The sequence below is a fragment of the Epithele typhae genome, assembly GCF_022376455.1.
Source record: "Epithele typhae strain CBS 203.58 chromosome Unknown BXZ73scaffold_1, whole genome shotgun sequence".
NCBI classification, from domain to species: domain Eukaryota; kingdom Fungi; phylum Basidiomycota; class Agaricomycetes; order Polyporales; family Epitheliaceae; genus Epithele; species Epithele typhae.
In genome coordinates, this window is record NW_025954192.1 from 1,565,755 (window position 1) to 1,591,319 (window position 25,565).

The 25,565-nt window shown below is 56.6% G+C and overlaps 9 protein-coding genes across 9 annotated transcripts; 4 read left to right on the forward strand and 5 right to left on the reverse strand.

Annotated features, from left to right (window-relative positions):
- Positions 1–1,022: 1,022 nt before the first annotated feature.
- Positions 1,023–4,743, forward strand: BXZ73DRAFT_95824 (glycoside hydrolase; the record flags this gene model as incomplete). The annotated part of the gene is made up of 15 exons (XM_048026905.1): positions 1,023–1,212; positions 1,267–1,464; positions 1,516–1,601; positions 1,650–1,722; positions 1,778–1,894; positions 2,142–2,348; positions 2,400–2,724; positions 2,784–2,834; positions 2,893–3,530; positions 3,592–3,648; positions 3,706–3,953; positions 4,185–4,274; positions 4,339–4,403; positions 4,601–4,638; positions 4,724–4,743. The coding sequence occupies 15 exons, from the start codon at positions 1,023–1,025 to the stop codon at positions 4,741–4,743; spliced, it is 2,403 nt and encodes an 800-aa protein (XP_047884044.1).
- A 493-nt stretch (positions 4,744–5,236) lies between these two features.
- BXZ73DRAFT_73105 (uncharacterized protein) lies at positions 5,237–5,792 on the forward strand (the record flags this gene model as incomplete). The annotated part of the gene is made up of 2 exons (XM_048021833.1): positions 5,237–5,521; positions 5,562–5,792. The coding sequence occupies 2 exons, from the start codon at positions 5,237–5,239 to the stop codon at positions 5,790–5,792; spliced, it is 516 nt and encodes a 171-aa protein (XP_047884045.1).
- Positions 5,793–8,374: 2,582 nt separating this feature from the next.
- On the reverse strand, positions 8,375–9,840 carry BXZ73DRAFT_73106 (uncharacterized protein; the record flags this gene model as incomplete). Its single annotated transcript, XM_048021834.1, has 3 exons — positions 8,375–8,641; positions 8,697–9,332; positions 9,391–9,840. 3 exons carry the CDS (start codon positions 9,838–9,840, stop codon positions 8,375–8,377), a joined length of 1,353 nt encoding a protein of 450 aa, XP_047884046.1.
- Positions 9,841–10,224: 384 nt separating this feature from the next.
- Positions 10,225–11,915, reverse strand: BXZ73DRAFT_86476 (major facilitator superfamily domain-containing protein; the record flags this gene model as incomplete). Its single annotated transcript, XM_048024218.1, has 10 exons — positions 10,225–10,365; positions 10,422–10,455; positions 10,485–10,703; positions 10,756–10,818; positions 10,880–11,132; positions 11,192–11,333; positions 11,392–11,516; positions 11,569–11,667; positions 11,727–11,847; positions 11,904–11,915. The coding sequence occupies 10 exons, from the start codon at positions 11,913–11,915 to the stop codon at positions 10,225–10,227; spliced, it is 1,209 nt and encodes a 402-aa protein (XP_047884047.1).
- Positions 11,916–13,006: 1,091 nt separating this feature from the next.
- BXZ73DRAFT_86467 (uncharacterized protein) lies at positions 13,007–16,313 on the reverse strand (the record flags this gene model as incomplete). Its single annotated transcript, XM_048024216.1, has 11 exons — positions 13,007–14,060; positions 14,113–14,242; positions 14,297–14,318; positions 14,345–14,411; positions 14,444–14,635; positions 14,701–14,956; positions 15,013–15,096; positions 15,150–15,212; positions 15,278–15,604; positions 15,660–16,068; positions 16,113–16,313. 11 exons carry the CDS (start codon positions 16,311–16,313, stop codon positions 13,007–13,009), a joined length of 2,805 nt encoding a protein of 934 aa, XP_047884048.1.
- Positions 16,314–17,371: 1,058 nt separating this feature from the next.
- BXZ73DRAFT_95826 (Metallo-dependent phosphatase) lies at positions 17,372–20,276 on the reverse strand (the record flags this gene model as incomplete). Its single annotated transcript, XM_048026906.1, has 12 exons — positions 17,372–17,886; positions 17,946–18,343; positions 18,403–18,532; positions 18,590–18,725; positions 18,791–18,948; positions 19,011–19,317; positions 19,367–19,376; positions 19,434–19,577; positions 19,638–19,756; positions 19,816–19,856; positions 19,918–19,938; positions 20,003–20,276. 12 exons carry the CDS (start codon positions 20,274–20,276, stop codon positions 17,372–17,374), a joined length of 2,253 nt encoding a protein of 750 aa, XP_047884049.1.
- A 255-nt stretch (positions 20,277–20,531) lies between these two features.
- Positions 20,532–21,485, forward strand: BXZ73DRAFT_37159 (ribosomal protein L15; the record flags this gene model as incomplete). Its single annotated transcript, XM_048017950.1, has 5 exons — positions 20,532–20,618; positions 20,669–20,832; positions 20,881–21,040; positions 21,097–21,283; positions 21,337–21,485. The coding sequence occupies 5 exons, from the start codon at positions 20,532–20,534 to the stop codon at positions 21,483–21,485; spliced, it is 747 nt and encodes a 248-aa protein (XP_047884050.1).
- An 89-nt stretch (positions 21,486–21,574) lies between these two features.
- On the reverse strand, positions 21,575–22,632 carry BXZ73DRAFT_37650 (nucleolus protein; the record flags this gene model as incomplete). Its single annotated transcript, XM_048018056.1, has 4 exons — positions 21,575–21,814; positions 21,872–21,930; positions 21,983–22,188; positions 22,247–22,632. The coding sequence occupies 4 exons, from the start codon at positions 22,630–22,632 to the stop codon at positions 21,575–21,577; spliced, it is 891 nt and encodes a 296-aa protein (XP_047884051.1).
- A 734-nt stretch (positions 22,633–23,366) lies between these two features.
- BXZ73DRAFT_37318 (cytochrome P450) lies at positions 23,367–25,537 on the forward strand (the record flags this gene model as incomplete). Its single annotated transcript, XM_048017975.1, has 12 exons — positions 23,367–23,565; positions 23,623–23,731; positions 23,790–23,816; positions 23,867–24,055; positions 24,108–24,256; positions 24,311–24,426; positions 24,483–24,603; positions 24,659–24,672; positions 24,733–24,922; positions 24,969–25,050; positions 25,110–25,385; positions 25,450–25,537. 12 exons carry the CDS (start codon positions 23,367–23,369, stop codon positions 25,535–25,537), a joined length of 1,560 nt encoding a protein of 519 aa, XP_047884052.1.
- Between the last annotated feature and the right edge of the window lie 28 nt (positions 25,538–25,565).

Consider the following 25,565-nt stretch of genomic DNA (forward strand, 5'->3'; position numbering starts at 1 on the left):
GCGATACTTGCGCAGCCGTAGAACCGAGACTGCATATACAAAGTCGCGGTCCCCGGAGATGAGGACGATTGTGGCAGGAGCGGGGTTGTCAATGGCGTAGGTGAGCATATCAACTAATGGAAAAGGCCATGATGTTTGAGTAATGCGCTCAAATTCAACCATGATGTCACACACCTATCATCATCTTGTCCGCGACATCCTTCCTCCCATTATGCGGACAGTCTGTTAGCGAGACACCGCAGGACTGAAGCTCCGAGCGTAGTCCGATAGATTTGGAGGATGACAGCTCAGAAAGTTCCAGGTAGGCCTTGAAGAGCTTCACACTGCCGTACAGGTGGGCAACCTGGCGGATGTTGTTCACGACATCGTACCCTGGAAAGCTGCATGGTGGAGAGCAGTTCTCTACAAGAGGGGAAAGGGGCTTCGATATGTGGATGTTGACTGAGAGGAGTCAGAAACGCACCATAGTCCCAGAAGATGGCGACATGCTCGTCCGCATCATGATACATGGCGAAGGTCCGGTCCCTAGAGAAGCAGAGAAGGGAAGCGTCGAGAGAGAACGACGAGGGGAAGGGATGGTGGACAGAACTCAGAGGGTCGGCGTTTGTTCCGCATGCCGTTGCTATGGGCGGTACGCTCTGTGGTCCTGGATGTGGTATCCACGCTGCATCCGCGTTCCCAGGAGTAGACGGACAATGGAGGGCAGGGATGAGCGGTACAAGCTGAGCATGACGAAGGAGAGCCACAGAGTAAGAGTTGAAGAAGAGCACACCTTCGCGGGTGCTGCAGTGCGCTGTGCTCGATCAGATCGCGGGGCGAGATTAGATGCGCCCAGCAGCCGGGAGCCCCATTGCCACGTCCGATCAATTCCAGCTGCGACTGCTAAACGACTGTTCACCCGGCCACGGCCTCCGCCTCGACTTCCCCACCTCGCTCGTCTTGCCTTCAACCCTAGCCTCTCACTCGGTGCTCATCCGCGGACGGAGATTCTCATCTGCTGTGCCGAAGAACCGCCGGGCAAGATGAGGACGTTATGGATCCTGCTGCCCTTCGTTCATGCCTCGGCAGTCGTGGCCGCAGGCAATGATTCTGACGCACTCTTCTGGGGCACGTATCGTCCGGGGCTCTACTTTGGCCTCCGACCAAAAGTTCCCCAATCGCTCATGACTGGGCTCATGTGGTTTGGAACGCACAACTATCAATCCATTCAAAGTGTGTACTTCGTATGCATGTATGCACGCCTACTGACGCGGTGCTGTGCTACAGAGGCTCGTCATGCATGCAGTCAGGACGACGGTCTTACGGGATACTCGTGGATGGAATATGACCCGCGTCAGGGAGGCGTGCAAGTGATCAATGACGCGCCGAATAATGTCAAAATTACAACTGAATTCCTCAAGGTCCCTGGTGGCGACTTCGGTGGAAGCTGGGCGGCGAGAGTGAAAGGTGAACCTCTGAATCCCGGTATGTATTGTGTCTATTCAACATGTGTGCGTATCTCATGCGTACCTCAAGCCATCCCATCCCGTGTCTCCCCCATATTCTATATCGGACTGGAGGGCCTTGGTGGCATCGACATGGAGTCAGAGGAACATGAAAACGTGGGCTCCAGTTACCTTGTTCACTCGCCCTCTACTTATCAATAGCAGGGCCTTGAAGGTCCCATTGTATTCACAGGCTCTACCCCGGAGCTAGATGACTTCACCATTCGCATTGTAGAAGGTGCGAGCTCCTCAATGCATTGGTCAGGTCAAGTCAAGTTCTGATATTTCGCCAGGTCCGGAGAATCACCTAATCGCGGAAGGCCCGCACGCGCACGCTTTTGCGCACAAAGCTGGGAAGTCACATTATCTCGGTCTGCAAGTCCCCGCTGGCACCGTCTGGAAAGCTCAGGGTAAGCCTACCCACTTCACCCATCGGCGCTCAACACTTCGTACTCGGTACTGGGTGCGACGCTTGGCCGTCGGGTCCCCACTGTTTTACATGCGACCTCCACTTCCGCTGACGCATACATGGCCGTACATGCCTGCAATTTCGGAGCGCGTCTTGATATCTGGTGTCACTCCATCAGATTCTTCTGTTCTTTCGTCAGCATACCTGCATTTTAGTGGGCGCTGTGCTGACATTCTGTCTCTTTGCAGACCATATTATGGCCCCTCTCATGAAGTATGCCAGCGAAGTCGTCGAAGGTTACAAAGACGGAACCAAGGGTTTTCCCGATGCAGCGTTCATTTTCCAGCTCCCAGACGAGTCCTATACCGGTAGCAATCTATATGCGGTGCAGAAGCACTACGACGGACCCTTCCACTTCGACATTTTTTTCCAAAGCGGAAAACAGAAGTTGACATGTAGGGTAGCTCGCTCCTCATGGTTCAAACGTGTTAATCATATGGCCACAGCGTCCGTTCTTGACGAAGGGATACCGGCATTGTCTACGGCATATAACGAACACTTTGATTCGGTGTTTCCAATTCCGGCCAACTACCAAAACTCCGACCCCGACTCACTTCGGACTTTCTCAAAGGCCCTCACCTCCAATCTCATCGGCGGTGTCGGCTATTTCTACGGGACTTCAATCGTTGACCGAGGCTTTGCTTACGAGTGGGACGAAGATGACAACGATTCGTCCGAGGCTGCCGGGAAGAAGGGGCCTACACTAGTCCCTCCCAGGAGCTTGCTTACCGCAACCCCAAGCAGAAGCTTCTTCCCCAGAGGATTTTATTGGTATGTCAGCGCAGTACAACTATTGGAAGTTGCGCCGGGCGCTGACACATGAGCGCTAGGGATGAAGGTTTCCATCTCCTCCACATTGGACACTATGATAACGACCTCACGTCAGGCAATTTCTGTTGACATATCTCCGAGCGATGCTGATAGAGGCTGTCACCACAGTCTGGAAATTCTCAAGGATTGGATCAACCTCATTGACGACGACGGATGGGTTGCCCGCGAGCAGATTCTCGGCGAGGAGGCACGGAGCCGCGTCCCGCCCGAGTTCCAGACCCAGTACCCCACTTACGCCAACCCGCCCACTCTGACGATGGCGGTCACGGCATTTATCAACCGTCTGCGGGCACACCAGCGCATCCCCGACGCCGATCTCGGGATGGAATACGGCACCGGCTCCCAAGTTCCGTTGTCCACGCAGGAAGGCCCCAATGCCGGCAGACGATTCCTAGAGGAACCTGAGCTGGCGCTGGGGTATCTGCGCGAGATCTACGGCCCGCTGAAGCGCCATTACGAATGGTTCCGACGCACGCAGCGGGGGCAGATCAAGCAGTACGGCCGCAAGGCTCGCTCGCGTACGGAGGCGTACCGCTGGCGGGGCCGTTCGCAACAACACGTTCTCACCAGCGGCATGGACGACTACCCCCGTGGGCCGCCGAGTGCGGGTGAGCTCCACCTAGACCTGATCTCCTGGATGGCGTTCTTCTCGCAGACGATGCGAGATATTGCCACGTTCATTGGTGAGATTGACGACGCGGATGCATTCGAAGAGATCGCGAAGGCGACTATTGACAATATTGATGGTACGGAGGCTCTTTGATCGTCATCCCACCTAATGCTGACATGTGGTTGACATAAATATAGACTTGCACTGGAATGAAGAGGAGCAGATGTATTGTGACGCCGGCGTGAATGACGAAGGTCCGCTCCTTTTCCGCACGTCTTGTGATCTGCCCGCCGACCAACCACTTTCCATAGACGAGTCCTACCATGTCTGTCACAAGGGTTACCTCTCGCTTTTCCCGTTCCTTTTGTCGGTTTTGCCGCCGGACTCGCCTCACCTCGGCCCCATCCTCGAGCTCTTGCGTGACCCGGACCATCTCTGGTCGCCGTATGGGCTGCGTAGCTTATCGGCGTCGCACCCCGAGTTTGGCCAGGGCGAGAACTACTGGAAAGGGCCGATTTGGATTCAAATGAATTATCTTGCGCTCTCCGCGTTGCACAAGGTACGTGCCTGCAATCGTAACTGGTTGTTTCGCTCCGGGTCTCGTTTTCCTGAAGTCACACGATACTGCCCTTTCCCGCTTTCGTCTTCCGGAGGGTGGACCGCTCGGATACCCGATGTCTTCGGTGTCGATCCGGTGGTGAAGAATCCCCTGTCATCTTGTTGTGTCACCATTACCAAATTCTTTGTCCGAGTTTCTTCCCTCAATCGGACGCTGACCTTGACCCTACAGACATACGCCGCCCAGGAAGGCCCTTTCCAAACGCGTGCGCAACAAATCTACGACGAGCTCCGCAAGAACGTTATCGACAACGTACACAAGGTACACTTTCGGAGCGTTATTCTCTGGGTTATCGAGCCGATACTGACCGCGTGCGTCCTGACAGGAGTACGTCCGAACGGGTTACGTATGGGAGCAGTACGATCCCATCTCTGGTGCCGGAAAGAGAAGGTGCGTCGTCCGCTCCCGGTCCTCGGAGGTTTGCTGGGCTTGGCATCCTCTGCTCCTGGTGGTGTACGCTTCTGATATCTCTTCTTCCATCTCCCGCCCTACCGTTCTTGGTTTCTCTGCGATAACAACCCCTTCTCGTGTTTTCCTCGACGACAAATTCACGACATCCGCCCCTGCCACGGCGGCCGCACTCGCAGCCATCCGTTCACCGGCTGGACGTCGCTTGTCACGCTCAGTAAGTGATCTGTTCCCGACGTCGGGCTTCGCGAATCGTAAGCTGACGATTGGACGCGACATTCTCGCTCTTCACCTCCCTGCAGTCATCTCGGAGACCTACTGAGTCGAGGCTCGGCCATGACCAGGCCTCGGCTTCTCTCCCGACGGGCGCGGGTGCGTGCACGGACATCAAAGTGGGGTCGCGCGGACGCGGCCAATGCCGTAGTGCGCGATTCACGATGGTGGAGTTGCTGCGGGGGATCCCGTGTGGTCTGTGCTGTGTCGCCGGTCCCGGACCCTCGAACGTGTTCGGTTGGTGTGTCTATTGCGTGGAGAAGGAATTCGTATTTCGCGCTGTTGAAGAAGACACCGGACTTGATGCAACGGCGACGTCAGAATGATCCGACGCTCCGCCTCGGGCCGCAGTTGGAAGTCGTTGTGAAGTGGGGTGAGAGTGCACAATGTGCCGGTGATGGGGAACGTCTTGACGGAGTAGCCGAGAGGGAATTACGAGGGTTGGGAAGACGGGGGTTACCACGTTGGCGGTGACTGTGCATTAAGCGCCCGTGTCGAACACACCTCTTTCGAGCCGTACGCTTTTACACCCTGTCCTCGCCATGACTTCTGCCGCCATAAGCACATTACCACATCCGATGATTGGGGTACCGCTTTTTGAAAACCCCCTCGACATCCCCGTCCTCACCATCCACTTTGTGGCCGACGAGAATCCCGAAAATTTGGGAGACCCAAGAGCCGGCCTCGAACCAACCAATCACTGGTCTCTCTTCCTCGCCACCGGATCGGCTTCATCTGTGCGCGTCGAAGTGGTTCCCAACGCGCCAGGCTCGCCTGGCATGGTCGTACTCGAGAGCAAGCGCTGCGCTGTCACGGGCACAACACCTGTTCAGTCGATATCGTTCCCGCTTCGCCCATCACCGTGAGGACGTCCTGGAGGTCATTATCGCGAAGAAGAGGGACAAGTACATCCTCGCGCCCGTCGGCGAGGGATGCCGGTTTTGGCTGCATACCGTCGTCGACGATCTGGCCGACGCAGGCATCGTTTCGCGGGCCGATGCGGTGGAGACACAGGAGTGTCTTGCCAAATATTGGTTCTTCCCTAAGGGCACGGGCTCGGTTGCCCGGCCTATCACAAAGGGTACTTTCTTTGGATGATGGATGGACGTTACCTGGCGATGAAGGTCCAAGTGAACTAGTGATCCTGCTTCTGATTGACTCCCTCCGTTTAGAGCCTTGACGACTTCATATGACTGCCTCCTTACTCTCCATGGCTTCTTACGCTTGTGGACATAGGAGTTACCTTCTTGTTTTATTATGTGCTTTGTGGTGTTTTATAGAAGTTCGAATAATCGATGACTGGTACTATTTTCGAAACCACCGGTTCGGGTCAAGGTCCGGGCTTAAGTTACGAAAAATCGACAACATCTGTAGTACTTGGCCTTTGTGTACGCAAACCACCCGTAATAGTGCCATTTGACCCGTGCATGCCCGAAAGGAGTCACCGGATCTTGGAGATGTGATGGCTGTAGGAGCAGTAGGCGTCCAAGAGGATGAGCGTTGAACTTGAGGAGTGCCATGACGTCATCCAATTACCATATATAGATGCATGCCTGATGTAGTTGCAGAGCGAGTCGAACAACTTCGACGTCCCGGTCACTGTTTTCCTCCGCTTATGATGGCGAGTCCGGGTTGAGGAGGTACATCCGCCGTTTGAACTCGGACGGTCACAATCGACACGTCCCTGCGGGTGACCTCGTTCTCGATCTGGTGCTGGCGCGTGTCCTCGTCCTCGTCCACGTCGTCCACTGCGTTTAACCACGGCTCCGTCAGCCATGTGAGCATTTGCTCCTTTCCTCTATGCTCGTAATTAACGCGCGAGGAAAAACAGACACTACGAGCTCCTCCGGTGCCTTCGTTGAGGACCTACTCGACCAGTATACATGCAATACATCAAATGCTCTCCTAGTATGCTGCACACAACGCGCACCGAGTCTTCGGTGTATCACCTCTCCAAGACCTCATGTTGAAAACGATCCCACACTTCCAACAACACTCTGACGAATTGCACGCAATCGAACGAGCACGGTCGGTCGGCGTCAGAGTCCCAATCATCCGACGTGTCGTCGACGATCTCCAAGGAGACCACTTCATTATCATGGATCGCGTGGATGGACAGGCCCTCGAGCAGCTCTGGCCTCACCTCGGCTTGTGGACCATCCTGCGTGTGGCGCGGCAGGTCCGAACTTTCCTGACCGCCTTGCGTTCCGTCACGTCTCCGACGACTGGCGGACTTCACTCGGGAACCGTCGTCTCCGAGTGGATCCATGGACTGCACGGACCAAAACGGCACGCCTCGCCCACGTTTCCGCCAGGTATCTCAATTGGTGGCTCACGGGATGTCACCCAGCGTACTGCACCCCACGTCCCGAACATGTCCTCGTCCATCAAGATCTTGCTCCTCGCAACATGATACTGGACGTCAACGGCAGGCTGTGCTTGGTCGATTGGGCCACGCGAGATAAGTATATTACCCTGTATACATGGAGTACTTAGGGATGGAGCCTACCGGCATGCCTTGGATCCATGCAAAGACGGGCAGGTTGGTGGGGACGTTTGCGGTGGAGATTCTTCCGATGGCAGTGGTGTGGGGATCAGGGCGCCCATATGGGCCTGCTCGGAAAGCTCTGGCCGTCGTGATGCACAGCAGTCAGTGGTTCAGGCCTTCAGGATTGATAAAACTTCATCGTTTGCTGATACTGTCTCACCATCCGTTCTCTCATAGACTTCTCCACAGTCAGTGTATCTATTTGCGAGCAATTTCCTTTAGTCTCAAACTCGTTTGCTCCAGTTCACCGTGCATGTATGCGTATTCCGTCTTGGGGAGATAAATTCAGCCATGCACACGTCTGTGCCACCGGTTGTCGGCGACCTCTGGCGCATATGCTGGCGATAGTACCCCGACCCGCCGTGAACTCTGCACCAGATAGAACCCTACAACGGACCGCTCCTCTCCATTGACCGCTGTCGGCGCGGGGAAAAGAGTTTATCCAGCTTGCCTCCCGCTGAGACGATGGGGCGAGGGCCTGGAGTCGGATAGCACTTGGCACAACACCGAGACCGTACTAGCTAGAAGGATTCGAGGGCCTGGCCATAGTGATCTTCAGTGTCAACGCCGCTTGCGTGAATCTTTACGACTGCATTTCGCGCCGGTGGCGCGTGCTCATGGGGTGGGGTTAGTTCGGGATTCACACGTCGGGGAGTGTGCGAGCGTCGCATGTGGGGGAAGTGCGCGCATGCCAAGGGGAATCCGAGAGGGCCAGAGGTGGCCAGACTGGCGAGGGGTCTATTCACGGTATATCTGTGGCGTAGAAGATACAGGGGACGTCGTTCACGGGACCATGAACTGGGCTTGGGAGCGAGCGGCCGGCGAGGGAGTCAAAGGTGTGTGGTATGCGGGCGGCGCAGCCGGGCGGGGAGAGCATGAGAGCGGGTACGGGAGGGACATGAGACACGAAAACAACGATCAACGATATGCAAGGGAAAGCATGAACGAACATGGGACAGTCGGGAACAGGCGCGGGCTAGAGTGTGTATAAATGTTATGGTGATATGACATGGGTAGGTGCGGTACGATGCAAATGGAGAAGAGGGCAGATGATGAGTCGTATATGTGGACGTGAGCGTATGTGGCGGCGAAGGATGGGATGTGAGCAGCGGGAGACGTGACGTGGAGGTGTTCAGACTGAGCTCATAATTTCCTCCGGGTCGAAATGCAATGAGTCGAAATGCAGCGAGTCGAGCCGCATTTCGAGGTCGTCGTCGTCGTCGTCCTCAGGTTCGTCAGCCGCCGGACTGTTGACACGCGACGCGTTCAAAGGACGGGACGCTAGCTCGCCCATGCTTAAAGAGGTAGACCGTGTTGAGGAGGTTGAGAGTATATCCACTGATCTTGAGCGTGGCCGAGAGGGCGAGAATACGTCATCAGCACCATCCTGCGGGGGCGCCTGGAGAAGGATTTAGTTGAGTGGTTAACCCTGCACAAGCGGGGCGAGTGCGTACCACATTCGGATTCGAGCCGCTCGACCTGAACAGCTTTTGGAGCTCGAGGACCGAGAGGCGACGGCGGAAAGACTTGCGCTTGGACAGTGTCGGCTTCGCGGATTCATCCACATTCAAAACGTTCAATGAGCGGGCCCCGAGGGTCGACGGCCTCGTCGGTGTCCTGTCATAGTCTTCGAAAGACGGGGATGTGTGTAGGCATCGCGCGTTTGATGCAAGAGACTCGGTGGGAGACACTGGGCGGATAGAGCTCGATTCGGAGTTGACGAGGGTGGGCGAAGTGGGCGACATGGGGTCGTCCGACGGTGTCTCGGGGCGCGCCCCTTGGTTCTCCTTGAAGCTCGTAAACAGCTGCGAGAGCGTGACAGACCGTCTCCGCGAGATGGTCGGTGACTTGGTACTCGAAGCCGGCTCCGCGGGTGACCGCGCCACATCCTCAAACGTCCCCCGCAGCGGCAGAGTGGTGGCCTGGATCGTCGGCGACGCTGCTGATGGCGAAACCTGCTCGCTGACGGTCTCCCTGCGCGCCGCCGCCTTTCCGCCGCCGACGTTCAGCTTGATAGAGCGGAGCGCCTGGGACGCCCGCGCGCGGAAAGTGATCGACTTCTTCATCTTCCCCGTCCCGCCCACAGCACCCTTGGGTACACGCACGACCTCCACAATCTCCGCGTCGTCATACCGCCCGCCTCCGTACCCCACCGCGCCTGCGGGAGCGGATGTCCGGGAGGCCGTCCTCGGCCTCGAGCGCCTCCTCGTCGACGTCCATGTGCATGTCCGCGAGCTTGACGAGGCTCGGCGCGCGGCGGGGCATGACGACCGTGTCCTGCGAGCCGTTGAGGAAGGAGAAGTTGAGGCCCTTGCCGCGACCGCGGCCGAAGGAGGGCGAGCGGTTGTCGGTCTGCTGGAAGAGCCCGAGCTGGGCGTGGAGTGCGTCGGGGTCGGGGAGGGTGCTGAGGGAGGTGCGACGGGCCTCGGTGGCGTCGAAGAAGAGGAAAGGCGGGTTGTACTGGTGCTCCTCTTCTGGAGGGATAACGAAGACGTTGGGCACGCCATTAGATGGGGCGTTCTGGAAGTCTTGTGAGGGTGGAGGGGCGAGGGGGTCGGCGAAAGGAGCGGGGGCTACGAAAGTGAGGGTGGCTGCCATGGCTAGGCGGAGTCGGATCCGGTCGTAAGGAGAGAATGAGAGGCTGGGTGCGCCAGGGTGCACAGAGCACTGGGGGAGTCGTGCAGAGAACGAGGGAGAGCGTAGACGGGCGTCGCTTGGTGTTCAACTTGCCGCCGTTCTGGCGCGTCCGCGGGCGCTTGGGACGCGTCGGGCGCTGGACGCGGTCAGCCGTGATCGAGTCGCTGACTCAGCTGGCCAGAATCTGCCTCAGGCTTGTGCTCAGACTTGGTCCACTAACCACACCGGGATGTACTCCATTATCATTATGGCGTCAAAACCGAGCAACCCCGTGTGTAGTAAAGCAAAACAGTCTATTGGCACAAAATCTATATCGTGGTGGTGTTCCGAAAGTCCTCGTAAAATCTATGCCTTCATTTCCTTAACTTCGACGGCCTTCTCCTCCACTTCCGATGGCTGTGATGGGAGTATATCATTTTCGGGCCGGATGATGGTGTCGTCGTGCAATGCGTATCTCGACTTGCTCCGGATCCAGCCCCCGTATCTCTGCGTTCATCCTGTCAGCATCATCATTCATCCTCGCCGTCAAGCAAGACACTCACGTAGAATAAGAAAGGGATCGGAATGCACGCAGTGCTAAAAAGGCGAACACACTGCACGCCCACGCATCCCCGAGGCTCCCGTACAGCGCGGGGCTGATGAGCGGAAAGATCGCCGCGATGGTCGATCGGGCCACTACAGTCGAAGCGATCGCGCTCGCGCAGTATATCGAGTACGCGTCCATGAGGTATTGCGCCAAGCCCTGCATTATCACGGCGCAGGAGAGTCCAAAGGGGACGCCAGACAGAACGGGGACTATCCATGGTACGGGCGGGTCACTAGTCCTGTAGTATACCGGTTAGAATACGGCCGCTGAGGAATGGATAGAAAACTCGCCATGCAAACCAGAAGAGGCTGACGGGCAGCAACACTCCTCCCAACATGACTAGGTACAATCGCCTGGGACCCCAGGGTGTGTGCTTTGGTCAAAAGCCATGGCAGTTAGATTCGCAACACGCACCCTTCTGGGACGGGCTTGCCATCGTTCCGGTCCATAGCCCTCCAGTACAGTCTGTTCTGGACCGGCGAGAGACATAGGCCGAGAATGTTGCCCAACCCGATGCCAAGGAAGGCCAGCCCACCTTCTCCTTCGGAGAAACCCCGATGGCGTTGGAAGACAATAGGGTACGCGGCGAAGAACGCATACAGCGTCGCGTACGTTATGGAAATGTAGAGTGCCATGAGGAACACTATGGGTTCCGTCACCAGGAAATCTAAGTCCCCACGGGTCAGCTCGAACCTCTTCGCATGACGTACACAAGGGATAACGTACAGAACGGACGACCCATATCGCGTTTGAGGATGTGAACTAAGGACTGAGAACGGTTCATGTCCTGTTTGGACACGTATACCGTCTTTCCCCCACTGGCCTTGGTGAAATTTTGCGCCCTCCAGCGAAGAAGGACGGGTGCCAACTATATGTCGGACACCTGATCAGTTGAACACTCGGACTGTGTGCATGTGAGAACGCACAGTTTCCGGCGTGAAGGAGATGTACGCCAGCGCGGTGAGCCCGGCCATGATGAACATGATCCAGAATGGGAACCTCCACCCCAGGCGAGTCTGCGACACATAACCGCCGACGATGGGCCCGAGCACTACACTTCGCGTGTGAAAGACCTGTGACCGATACGGCAAGGAGAGGCTGACCTGGGCCCATCCATGGCGCCGTGCCGTAAAGCGAGGCCGCAAAGCCGCGTTCCCTCGGGATCCAGATGTCGCTTACTGCGCCGCCCGCGTTGGTTAGCGCTGCGTGTCGCTCTAAGGGTTATATCCTTGTCCGCAAAAAGAAAAGTGAATGGACTTACGCGCTGAGCCAAAAATACCCGCTAGAAGTCGTGTGGCAAGGATCGTTGCCGCATTGTGGCCAAGCGCGCCGCCGAGGTGGAAGAACATGAAGACCGTGCCAGTGACGATAAATACAATCCGCTGCGAAAGCATTTCAGCTGAAGGTAACGAGTTTGGTACCAACGAAACCCACTCACGCGTCCGTACATTTCGCCGAGCGGGGCGAAGACGAGAGGTCCGAGCCCGAAGCCGAGGACGTAGAGCGACACGCCGAGGAGCGCGACGATCTCGGACATGTGTAAGTCCGCTCGCATAAGCTCGAGGCCACCTGTGTAGCAGCTGCTGCAGAAGGAGACGGTGAATGTAGAGGTGGCAAGCTGTCGGGCGAGAGGGCGGCGGGTTCGGGTGTTGTCATTTCAGCGTAGGAAATGGAGAGCTCACCTGGGCGGTGACCGTCCATTTCCGTGGGCGCTCCCAGTTGTACGGGTTTTCGGGATCAGCGATGTCCCAGTCGACAACGTATGGGTCCTCGAGGGTTCCCCCCCTGGATATTTCCTGGCAACGGTGGACTTTAAAGGAGGCCCGGCGACGCTTTTACTGGGCTTCGACGAGCCGGTTGCCATCCGGGCCTCGACGTCATGGTCGTATATGGCGTCTATCAGGCATTCGTCCGGCGCGTGGATCGTAGTTTGTTGCGAGAGCGGGACCGAGGTGGTCATTTTTTTTGAAAGCTGTGGGTTGTCAGAGCCTGGGGATGGTGGTGAGCAAGGCTGCGTCAAGTGGTGCTGAAGAGGGAGGCTTGGAGGCAGTTATGGGCTCTGCGCCTCTGCTTACACACCCACGACCGGGGCATTTGCAGTAGGAGGAGATATAAATGCACGCCTGGCGGGAAGACGCTGGGAGCGCGAACCCTGGGGCAAAGGCGCTGCCGCGGTCGGCCGGCGAAGCGTTCGGCATCTCCAACAGATTTGGTCTCAGACTTTCTGTCTGAGCGCAGGGCCATCACTGCGAAATAAACGCTGCTGAATGCATCAGCCGATAGCTCATAAGCCTGGGATGCGTCATTTCGTGGCGAATCCATGCATCGGCCAAGATAATGTCCGATGCCACCCACTGAGCATTTCATCCGCAGCCCTTGCATGCTTGGGCTTTTCGCCGTTTGCGAAAAATACCAAAGCAAGTCCGGGCGCGGCATGACTAGAACGCGGACCTGGAGAAATGACTCGATATCCCATTTCAAAGAGAGAAAACTTGACTGACGGTGGACAAACCCCTTCGTTGCGCTCTTCCGTATCAACCACTAACTCAGGTCTACCATAGACCGTCTCCACTTCGTCGTGGCCTCGTCCACCTTGATCACGACCCCCGCGGCGGCGCGTCGCAGCCGAACCTCCTGCGCGCCCCCGCCCCCCGGCACCTTCATCCCGTCCTCCAGGCTCTCCATCACCTTCGCCGCCCACTCCCCCGTGCCCAGCAGCAGCGTCGTGTGCTCGAGCCCGAGCGACCGTGCCCCGTCGACCTCGATGCAGCCGTCGAGCACGACCACCGCGAGCTCCAGCGCCGCCGTGAGCACCGCGGCCTCCTTGACGCCCGCAGGGCCATCCTCCGCGACTTCCGTGGCGCCCTCCCCGCGCGACACGGGGCGCGTGCCGAGCGCGAGCGCGAGCTCGAGCGCCCCCGGGGCGAGCACCGCCAGCCACTCGCGCGCGTGCCGCGAGAGGTGGACGAGCACGCCCACCGCCTCGAGAAGGCGCGCGAGCACGGGCGCGGAGAGGATGAGGTTCGAGCCCGCGGCACGGTACCGGTGGAGCTCGGGCTGGTGCGTGGTGCGCGCCTCGCGCGTCTGCTCGTTGCGTAGGAAGCGCCAGAAGCGGTGGACGAGCGGGCCGAGGAAGTGCTCGGCCGCGACGGCCGTGAACGTCGTCCGCTTCGGGTGTGCGGCGGGTAGAGCAAGCTGTGCGCGGAGGACGGCGGCGGGCGTGGTTGGGGAGATCTCGGATATCTTTTTGCTTGACGATGGGATGCGGAGCGCGCGGTCGCGCGCGAGGGCAGGCATGGAGTCCGCGGCGGCTTCTCTGTCCTTGTCTATTGCGAGGCGCGTCGCGTTCGCGAGCAAGAGCTGCACCGGGTCGTGTGTGCTGAGCTGATCGCCTGTAGTGACGTATTTGTTGTGAAGACCGGTTGGAAGCCGCTTGCTCGGGAACAATGTCTTCTCCTGAGGGAGGGCTTTTCGGCCGAGGTATTCGGGTACAGGGAGGCCAGCTAATTCCTGGGCGCCGAGGACAAGCGCGTTCAGCATGGTGAAACGTTGGTCGGTTGAGTATTGAGTGGTGAAGAACTGTTCGATAATGGCACTGAATCGAACAGATAAACAAATTATAACAAAGAACATGACGAAGAACTGACGGAGCGGCCTTCCTGGGTGAGCATGCAACGAGCGCATTGAGAGCAGCCTGTCGTTTCTGTGCAAAATCTTCCAGGTCGTAGTTATCTTGAAGCCCAACGAAGGCGTACGCCAGGTTCACGGTGTTCTCCTCTGCAAAATCAGTCAATACTTGCATGGTCAAGCTGCCCCCAGACGCACACTTACCAAGTTCTGTACCGTAGCCGCTCTTCCGTCTGATGAGCCATCCGCGACATCCAAAGCAACTTCGACCTTGTTCGCCGTTTCTTGTTCCTCGCCGCTTTGCAGCCCATTCGTTGGCCTTATCAATTCCCCGAGCTGCGCAAGGTACACGGGTCGCGGGGTCTTCTTCGCCCGACGCGCAATGTGGGATCCTTCTCAATCTCTTCAAGCTCAGACGGTGTCGGAGACGCCGAGCGTGACGAGTCGGGAGATGCGTAACCGGTAAGAGAGTCGTCCGAGTCGTACCCAGAAGGCGGCAGCTCGACACTGATCCTGGGAGGGGAGGGAGGACGTCGATGATGTCTTCCAAAACGAGCCCTTGCTCTGTACTCTCGTTGTCAATGACCTCCTCTGTGTCGGTGTCGCACTCCTTCGCGAGCGTCCGCAACTGCCTGCACCATGCGCGGTTCTGATCGTCGCCATCCCAGCTCCCGAAGTCCAACGACTTTCCTGCTGCACGTGCGATCTCTTCTGCGACAAGCATGCCACAACGTCGAATGGATGGATCCACGTGTGATATGTATGTTGAGATGACCTGAATGAACGGGGCCGAGAGTGCGAGCTTGTGGGCGGGAGAAAGCGGAGGGAAGGACGAAACGGTCAGGATCAACAATGCTGTGAGATCTGTCATGATTTCCGTCAGACATTACATCGCGAAGAAACCAAGGAAACAAGCGTACAACGCTGTTCTGACAGAAGTGAATGTCGGACGTGGTCAACGTCAGTCCATCTTGCCACGACCCTCTCGAGAAAGGCTTCCAGACCTGCAGAACAGGTCAGCCTGATGTTAAGAGGTCCGATATGCAGAGAGTTGCACCTTCTCTCATGCGCCCCCCTTTCTCCGCACCCGCAGCATAGCATGCGAATATCCGCGCTGACCCTTCGCCCAGCTCCGTCCCAGCACTACAGCGGTAAAGCAGTCGAGCAGTTCGCCGTTGTCTGCACTGAGGGGTCCGAAGACATTGAGCAAAATCTTCGCTTCTCGTGTGACAAGTGCTCTAGTCTTAGGATTAGCGTCAAGGGTGTCCGTGATAGGGCCAGAGCGGCCAGCAGAGAGGTAAGAATAGCTCTCAAGGCTTGTGCTGACGGCAGGCTGAAAGAACAGTGGTCCAGCAGGTTGAATATTCCTTATTCCCTCGCCTATGTGCCGACGGATAGCAGGAAGCACCACATGGAAGAATGAAGGCTGGGCAGGAGATGTTGGTGGTGCGGCGGGGAAGACGCCGACATTTGTCAACTTCACCAGCAGGTAGGCTACAGAAGATATCCTGTCTGGTTGAAGTCAGTACATCAATTCTCAAAGTGGCGTCAAGGCCTACCCGTAGACGGCTTTGATGCGCCCCCAAGATGATTCGCTCTGTTCGTACACTCATGTCGTTGAAGTACTGTCCGTGCTCGAGCTCCGGTGGACAGTCACCCCGATCGCCCATGTAATTCGCAACCTTGGCAGGAACAGCGATCGCGTTCCGTACGCAATCCTCCCATGTTACAGAGTGTCTGCCTGCAGGCGCAGGCCCTCCGATGTCTGGATACGCAATGCCATGAAGCACGTCGATGGGGTACGACTTGCACAACTTGGCGAGGAGACGAACAGAGTAATCATTGAGAGGGGTGGACAGGATAGTAGAGTATGCGTACAAAGCAATGTGCCCCGCGGCGGGATTCGCGAAGGACATGAGGTCGGGGCAGAAGAATTGCTCGACGAGCTCGTAGGAGTGGTTCTTCGTGAGTTCGGGCTCCCACGTCGGATGACATGCTCCAGGAGCGCGCGTTGCAGTACTGAGATATGCCGTGGGACGTTGAAGTTGCCTGTCGCGATTGGTGAGGTGTTGTGTTGTCGAAACCGCGGAGGCAAGAGGCCGATTGCTCCGAGTGGTGCGGCGAGAAGGGCGAGCAGAGTAGGAGGTCGGGATGGGGTTTGGAAGCGCGCAATGGTGTCGCGCACTTGAGCCAGAGACGCGTCGGTGAACTCTACGGACATGGGATGGCGAAATGAGCGAGAGGCGGAGGAAAGCAGTGGTAGTCGTGGATGGAAGGAAGGGAGCGCAAGCCTGGCGCGTGAACGCGGCGTCTACGCGTGCCATCCTGGTCACAGCTGCAGCTCGACAAGTTGGCTCCCCTTCGTCCACCTCCACCACTCTGACGCGCTTCGGCGATATGGCCCAAGTCATCCCCGCTGTCACCTCTCATGACGCTCATAATGCGGATGTTGAGTACTTTGTTCGCAGGGGAATGACGAAGGGTTACCAGTTGCTCTCGTTCCTCACCCCTCCTGTGTACACGGTGATAGCAATCTCGCGTTATGGTCGATCACATTTGTCGGTGAACCGTCTTCTGCGCGCGACGTGGTTAGGTGGATCAGCCGGTAAGAGCTTGTAGATTCGGCGTGTCTTGCGCGCTGAATACGTGTGTTTGCAGGCATTGTGGGAGGTGGTGCTTTTGAGTATGCACGCACGGCATACTCGAATCCGGAGAAAGTGAGGATGAGGAGGTTCCGCGCGGCATATGATGTGAGTTCCTGCCTGTATCTCGTCAGGAAGTCATGCCCATACGTTCTAGACCGCTTCACTACGCGCGGATGACCACTCCACAATTGGAGGAATTCTATTTGCCGTCCTCACACCCGCTCTTTTCTGGAAGAGGGCAACTAGTCTCAATTGTGAGTTACTCTTGTCAACCTCCCATGCATGCTCACTCAAATGCCCGGTGGTAGTGATTCTCGGCGGGGCTGGTATAGGCTCGGCAGTTGGACTCATCGCACATCACACCCGTACTGTTACTGGCGACCCTCCCCCTGCTGCTCGCGTTCCAGAAATCACCGCGCCGTTGAGGAGCACTGACCGCATGGAAACTTTCTCATAACCTCTTATCCTGTTGGTCGCTGGATGAGAAGCTGTACATACATAACATGTGCATAGGACTTTCGTAATATCATCTTCGCTCACTGTCCACATATTCCCCGTGAAGTCTAACTTACACATCCAATTTCACCGCGGAGTACTTGCTACAAGCTGTTCAAATTATACACATTGATGTCCTTTACTTCCTGCCTTCATCTTTGAGACGACCATCCACAACGGGATGAATCACCAACAAGTCCTCATCAGCCCCGTTCAGCTCCTCGTCCTCCTTCGGCTTCTGCTCGCCCTCCGCCCTCCCCCTGCGCATCCGCGCGCCGTCAAAGCAGTCCACATCGCTCATGTGCTCCCTGCCTGTCACCCGGAAGTGGTCGCGGTAGTGCCCGCGGGACCAACGCAGCGCCATGCCCGCGACCCGCCGCCACATATCCCCGATCGCGCGCCCGGGGCTCATTGACCGCGGCGTCGTCGCTGTCGCCGGTGTCGGCGTCGTGCGGCCAGCGTGCCCGGAGCCGAGCGGGCTCTTGGAGCGCACGGCGGACGCGAGGCCGCGGTCCTTGGACTTGGAGCGCGAGCGGCGCGTCGGGCGCGACTGCCGCGCCTTCTCGCGCTGGACTATCGCGGAGGTGTCTGGGTGGAGGAGCTGGACGGGGTTCGTGGACGCCATGCGCGCGAGGCGGTTGACGAAGCGGGCGCCTGTGCGCGAGTCAGTCGTGGACGGAGGACGAGTTAAGGTGCAGAAGCAGAAGGCCCACCAAGGAGGTACTTGCGGACGATGGCGCTCATCATCTGCCCGCTCTCGTCGTCGACAAGGTACTTGCATCCCTTCAGCGGAAGGAAACCGTCGTGACCCTGAGCCATGTACTCGCGAGTGACGATCTTGTACATCCTCCCCCCTTTGACCCGTTTGATCGGCTCCCCGTCGACAAGCTGGGGATTGGACTGAGATGCCGGGCTATTCCCGGACTGCAATAGACTTGTCATGGATGAAGACGCAGAGTTCGATCGGAGAGGCGAGGCTGCGCCGCTAGGTGTACTCGGTGTACTCTTGCCATCTGACTGCTCTTGGAGGAGCCAAACTCCCAATACCCGCTGGCCTTTGGGCTTCCGGGAGTCCCATGAGACACGGAAACCGGAAATTACCGGGAAGCGGCTGTAAGGACAGAGATATCAGGCAGTTGTATTGGTTACATCCAGAAGAGAGCCACAAACCCTTCTTGAGCAGGCCATGTCTCTAGCGAAGCCTCAAGAGCTGCCCAGATAGTCTCTCCATCCATTTCTTGCACTACGAGTGGGTCTTCGAAAGGGAGAATCTCGAGGATATCACCCAGGGTGATGGGTCCTGACCCAGATGTTAGCTTACCTCTTGGGCGAGTAGACAAAACCATTGCACACTCACCAGGGCCGTAGACGGAGTCCCCTCGCAAAGTACCGGCGCATATAAACACCCCATCAGAGCCTTCGCCTGTCTGTGCAACCAGAGCGTCGTCATACGAATGCCTAAGCACGTCCGCGAACCAGTTGGCTCCCGCGGTCTGTCAGTTGATGAATGCGGTAAGCACATGGGTTGTAGCAACTTTGCGAAAATCCGTCCTCTGACCTCTTGAACGCGTATCAAAGACGACCGGAGATCCAACTCCACTTCAGTATTGCCAACAGGTTTCTTCATAGCGGAGCTCACGGACGAGAGGAGGTCTTCTAGAAGCCTAACGACGCGATCGCTCTTTGTGGAGTTAGGTTTTGTAGTATGATACTTCCCTAAGTTTTCGATAGGAACGAGTCAGTGGGAATAGCACTGGAGAGCTGCGCTTTTTACGAACCTCGTATCCCGTGGATGATCTTCCTCCGAATGCTCCCTTCGGGCGTATCTGAAAGCTCCAGAGTGATCTCGCTGAGGTCTCGGAAGTCCGTCCCGCTTTTCACTACCAGGATATCGCCCTTGTCTTCTTCCGCACCCAGAATATCTTGCTGAAGGTCATACCCTTCCCACAACGTAACTCCCTTCGAGATGAAGTAGAGGTGGTCGTGTCCACCAAAGATAATGTCCACCCCGTGCAGATTATCGATCGGCGTGTCTTTCTGACCTGCAGGGGATAATGCATTGACTTCCTTAGCCAATGCTACATCCTGTTATGTGTCAGCAAACCAATCCCTGAGGCACCCTACTGATGCTTACGTTGGGCACCCTATCGACAGGACGCCAGTCAACGGTGTCTATACAGTAGACTGAACGAAAAACTAACCGTGCATGAGTCAAGGCAATGATGATGTCGCACTTGTGTGCCCCTGATGGGTCACGCAGCTTCTCAGAGAGTGCCAGAGCGACCTCGGCCATGTCTCTGTACTCGAAGCTGGAAGGCCATGAGGACACGGTTCCGATCCATTCTCTGCGAGAGAAGATTATGTTAGACTGCGAAAACATAGATTCACCTCCTTGTGAAAGTTACTTTTCGACGAGTCCAATCACACCTATGCGCACATCTGCTCGCTCGAAGACACAGAACTCCCGGAGGGCCTCTGGGGTATTGCCCGTCTCCGAATCGATGATGTTACTGAGAATCCAGGGCTTCCATGAATCTTAGTATCACACAGGATCGCCTCATATCAACCAAAAGGTCTACTGACGAAGTGGGTGTCTTTGATCAGCTTCGACAAGTGGGGATAGCCTAGAAGTTCCTCGACCACGCATTGATATGATGCAGTGCTCCCCTTGTACCAGCGACATACCGAAATCAAAGTCGTGATTGCCTACATCAATACACTAGAATGAGATTTCCTCCACTGTCTATATGCGCGCAAACACGCAGCTTACCGGTGAGCGAGACATCGGGGTCGATCACGTTCATGACCGGGACCATGTGGCTGCCCCGCGTCACTGAGCTCTCGACGCTCGGGCTGAAGACGTCCCCAGAAAAGAGGACAAGCCCGTCGCGTTTTCCATCTTCACGCTGCGGCCAGCTATCCCGCACGCCGTCGAGCATTGCCGTCCATTGGGTCACGTCGATCGTCTCGGGCGACTTAGGCTCCAACTTGAACGGCTGGACGCGGTAGACATCGTTGAAGTGAGCAAGGCGCAGCGTGGTCATCGAGTACGTGTGTCAAAGGGTAGAGGCAGAGCAGAGAGGCGACCAGGCAAGTGCGGGCAGGACCTCGAGCTCCGCCACACGCGCGTCCGATCTCGAGATGCGACGCGCACGTGGCCCACTGCGTACAGCACGGAAACCCACAGGCGCCCGATGGCTGCACCGTCCAGCTCACTGACACCAACAACCGCGCCAGGGCCATTCGCCTCGCCTCACCTCTCGCCTGCTTTCTCTTTTTACGGTGGACTTGGTATCGAGATGTCTGGTGTTGCGGCGCGCTTCAAGGCCACTTCGGGCCGCGTGAGCCTATTCAACCTCTCCCCTGGCCCTGGCTCCCAGTCAACAGTACGTCGCTGGCCTCTTGCTGTCCGGTCTGCACCTTGACATTCTGTTAGCAAAAAAGGTTGGGTCGTGGTCGCAGTTCCGGTCTTGGTAAGACCTCTGGACGTGGTCACAAGGGTCAGAAGGCGCGTTCGGGTTACAGTCTGCCCAGACAGGGCTTCGAGGGTGGGCAGACGACCATCTTGAAGCGTTTCCCTAAAGTTGGATTCGTAAATCAGTGCGTGATTTTTATGCTGCTAAAAGCCCGCGTGTAACGCCCGTGCAGGAACGCGAGGACGTACGCACCTATAAATCTCGACCGCATACAGCACTGGATAGACCAGGGCCGATTGACATCGACTCCGGAGAAACCCATTACGGCGCGGGATTTGCTGCACAGTGGATGCGTACACAACGTGCATGATGGAGTAAAGCTGCTGGGCAACGTGCGTACCCTATTCGCATTGCGCTTCCACGTTCGTTTTCTGAGTTTCTCTTCAAGGGTGCGGAGTTTTTGAAGGCTCCCATTCACATTGTTCCTTCTCGTGCATCAAAAAGTGCCATTGAAGCTGTCGAGAAGCTTGGTGGCTCTGTCTTCTGCAAGTACTATAATGATCTTGCCATGCGCGACCACCTGAAAGGGCGCACGGACCGGCTAGAAGCCGCGCCTACTCGCAAAACTGACATCGGTACGCCTTGTTTCATCTATGCATTCCTTCATCCTTACCCATTGAGACGATAGTATGGTACACCGAGTGGGAGAACAGAGGATACTTGTCCCCGGAGGCATTGGCGAGGATGCCCAAACCATTGGTACATGGGCGATGGAAGGCGTTGTCAGAGGAGCTCCTGAAGTACAAGGAGCAACCGATGGAGCTTCTCAAGAAGTAGGTAGTCTGTCTAGCTTAGTGCTTTATAGTTTCCCGCCCGCTCTGCATAGCATGCGAAACGCAGACTTGAGGCCGGCACACGTGGGAGGGTTACAACAAGACGACGAAATTGTTCCTATTGCCAGTCCGAAACGTTGTCTTCTTGTCGTACAGTGTATGCTGTTGCTCAGACAAGGATGCTGGCCGTGCTGTCCGTCGGAAGAGCCAATAAGCCATCTTTCCCCCTTCTTTCCATCGTGACCGAATCTCTTCAAACCCGATTGTCTCCATCAAGCCCTTGTAGTGCTCAGCCGTCATGTACCGCGAGTTCAGGATGCAGGGCAGAGGGAGCTTTTCGGAGCGCGGTGAGTTGAATAATCCGGTAGAGGATCTGGGAGATGCACTCACTGCAACGAAGAGCAGACCCTCGGGCCTCAATATCGTGTGTGCTAACCGGAGCATTGTGCCTGTAGGTGTGTGTGAGTCATTGATTGCGCGGGCCGGAGCTACTGAATGCACCTCGGTCTTTGGCGTCGGGTACGAAATTCAGAACGAGACTGAGACTGATAACGTCCCACTTCTCTCGGTGCTCCGCGGGGTTCATCAGCAGGAAGTCCTTCTCCTCGATAGCCGGATGCTGCGAGTGGAGGTCTATGGGTGTCACGTCCAACCACGCCTGACACGATGCATAGTTGTCGGGCTTGAGCGCACCGACTTCGAGAAGACTGGTTTTTTGGGCTGCATTCAGCAGATTGCAAACGAGAATCCAGAAGGGCGACATACCGCGCTCGCGATCCCGCACCCTGAACGTCATCTGACAGCCCGACTTCGCGCAACCAAGGGATGAGGATCTTCTCGCTGCCGCCTCCGCGGTCTTTGCCTTGACCAATAGTCGACATGCGCTGATACTCAGCAAGCCCACCCAACTCCTCGATTTCTCGTTCTATATCTGCCAACTCCGTGGCTGAAGCACGCGCGTTTCCTCTTCCTTTCCGATCGAATGCCTTCAACTGAGTCTGGCGTTTGAGTAGAACGTGAAATCGACGAATGGTATCTCGTGTGACTTGTGGGCGGGCCGAGGCAGAAGCCGCCGCCGCGGAGTGAGAAGGACCGATGGGCGGAGGTGCCGTTACCGGGACCTTGCGCCTATGTTTCCGTGCTTTCGGCATGGGAGGCGACTACATGGATGGGGTATCATGGGACATGAGGGCTGCGAAAAGTAGAAGCCCGGACGTGGTGGGATTTAACCGGCATCGGCTTCTGGCGCCTCCGCCGCAAAGCGCCCTTGAACTTCGACCACGTTGATCTGCCGCGTGCTCACCGCTCTGCACAACGTGGGGATCTGTTTCCACCCTCGGCTCATCGAACGTCTTCTCATGATTAACGTCTACAACTGCAGGTGGGAGGGGATTCTCATGCTCATGCTCATGTGTCCACTGGCTGTTGATCTTGTCAGCGGCGGCCTTGGCCCTTCACCCTCCTTGACCGCTCGGACGGCTTAAGGAAAGCTGCTCTCCTACCTGTCGTGACGGAGATTCTGACGGCTTCACGAATCAGCGACATCCCCGCGATCCGTCGTGAATCTGTCGACTCATTTTCTGGACCCCGGTCCTCTGAGTAGAGATAACCGATGGCCTTTGTGGCACCGTACTGCCAAACTAGGTTAGAGTGCAAGAAAAGGCGCGGGAGTTGCTCACCTCCAAGCCTGCCCACGACTTCCCTGCTCTTAGCCGGTCGAGCTCAGCGAAAGCAAATACTGTGCCTCACGCGTACATGCCGCGCAGACAGGTCGCGACCACGGCCCGACTATCTGCACAGGTGGCCGCTTCCTGCCGTCTGTGTGTCAGGACGTATAAAGCGGTCCTCAAGGTGCTCCTCCAACCTCAGGATCCACCCCTCCCCCATGGCTCCTTCATCCATCGACGCTCTTGTCCTTATTTCTTGCCTAGGTTGTGCTCTCTGGCTGCGGTCTCGAGCACGTAGACCCAATCTCCCTCACCCACCTGGGCCTCCCGGCCTCCCTCTTCTAGGCAACCTGTTGGATGTACCCAGTCCCTCCGCGTTCCCTTGGGAAACCTATCGAGGGTGGAGTGACAAGTACGGTGCGTTTGACCTTCTCACAGAGCATGTCTAGAAGACTCTCATGCCTCGACGTGCAGGCTCGGACATTGTGCGACTCACGGCGCTGGGGATGAACATTGTCGTCACGAACACCCTCGAGGTCACCAACGAGCTGCTCGACAAGCGATCTTCTACTTATTCTGATAGGTTTACGGCAGTCAATTTTTGGCGTTTGATCCGCAGCTGACTTACGCAACTTCGTCAGGCCCAGGATGGTCATGCTTGGCGAATTGTGAGCGCAAACGCCGCTTGACGTGCAACATGGTCTGATTCCCGGCACAGATGCGGCTTCGATTGGGGTCTCGCATTCATCCATTACGGCACGCCGTGGAAAGACTCCCGCAAAATGGCGCACCATGATTTTAACGCCTCAGCTGTCAAAAAATATCGCCCGCAGATAGCGAAGTCGACCAACCGGTTGCTTCTGAACATAATTCAGGAACCTGACAGACTCACCGACAACCTACGCCAGTATGTCAAGCATGGGCAGAGTACACCAACCGCTCACTGACTTCTGATCCAGATTGGCAGCCATGGCGATTATGTCAATTGCATACGACATCAACGTAGAAAGTCTTGAAAACCAATACATCCAAATAGCAGAGGCCGTGGCAGAGTGCATCACGCGAACCACCAACGCCGGCTCCTACGTAGTTGATGTACTCCCATTCCGTGAGTCGAAAGACACTTTGAATTCCCGAGTCGCTCACGTCGGATTGCACGCAGTGAAATATTTGCCGGAGTGGTTCCCGGGCGCCGGCTTCCCAAAGGAGGCACGAATCTGGCGCGAAGACGTCATGAGACTCTTGAACGATCCGTACGAAGACGCTCACAAACGCCTAGTAAGCCTTTTCATTATCTGTCCGCGTTAGATACATGAAACTGATTTCGAGTTCAGGCAGCGGGCAATTTAGGAGACTGCGCGATGAAATCGTTTGCCGAACATTTTGGAAAGGATCCCAGAGACCCTGCATACACTGACTTCATCATGCGCAGCACTCTCGGGTCTCTTTACATCGGTGAGTTCAACAACACTTACTTGAAGTCGATCAGTCTCACCTATCTTCGATCTAGGCGGCGCGGACACGGTGCGCTCATTTTCAAGCCGATTCTGTCCGCTTGGGCACTGACCTGGGTGACCGCACTAGACTGTCGCTGCGCTTGGCTCGTTTTTCCTTGCAATGGTCCTCAACCCCGGGGTGCAACAGAAGGCACAAGAAGAACTTGACCATGTGGTCGGCTCGCATAGACTCCCCGACTTCTCTGATAAGCCGTTGCTCCCTTACATCGAAGCAATCGTGCGGGAATCAATACGCTGGAATCCGATTGTACCCCTAGGTTGGTGACCATCTCTGTTGTTTCAAATCGGGCTGACCGTTTGTAGACGTTCCTCACATGCTCACCGAGGATGATATCTATGAGGGTTATTATCTCCCCAAAGGGTCGTTAGTGGTTGCGAACATATGGTATGTAACATTGGCACGATCACACCTTCGAAGAAACCGAAGTTTGATATGTCTTTCAGGGCCATTCTTCACGACGAGAACCAGTACCCAGACCATTCGGTGTTCAATCCTGACCGCTTCCTCTGCGGCGACGGCACGCTCAACCATGATGTTCGTGACCCCTCCGTAGCGGCCTTTGGGTTCGGGAGACGAATCTGTCCAGGGAGGTTTATGAGCCTGGACTCCATATGGCTCGCCATCGCACGGTTGCTCACGGTGTTCGAGATTGGGAAGAAGTTGGGTGAAGACGGAAAGGAAATCACTCCAGACGGGGATTATCATCGCGGGTTCCTGTGGTGTGTGTTCTACGGCTGACCAATGAGTCGCTAACACTGACACGAATGGGCCTTGTTGCGGCAGCCACCCAAAGCCATTCCCGTTGACTATCAAGCCTCGGTCAGCCGAGCACGCCGCACTGCTCGAAGCCATCGAGCCCGACCAAGCTTAAGAGTCACAACCTTCGTTAAGGCGTAGCA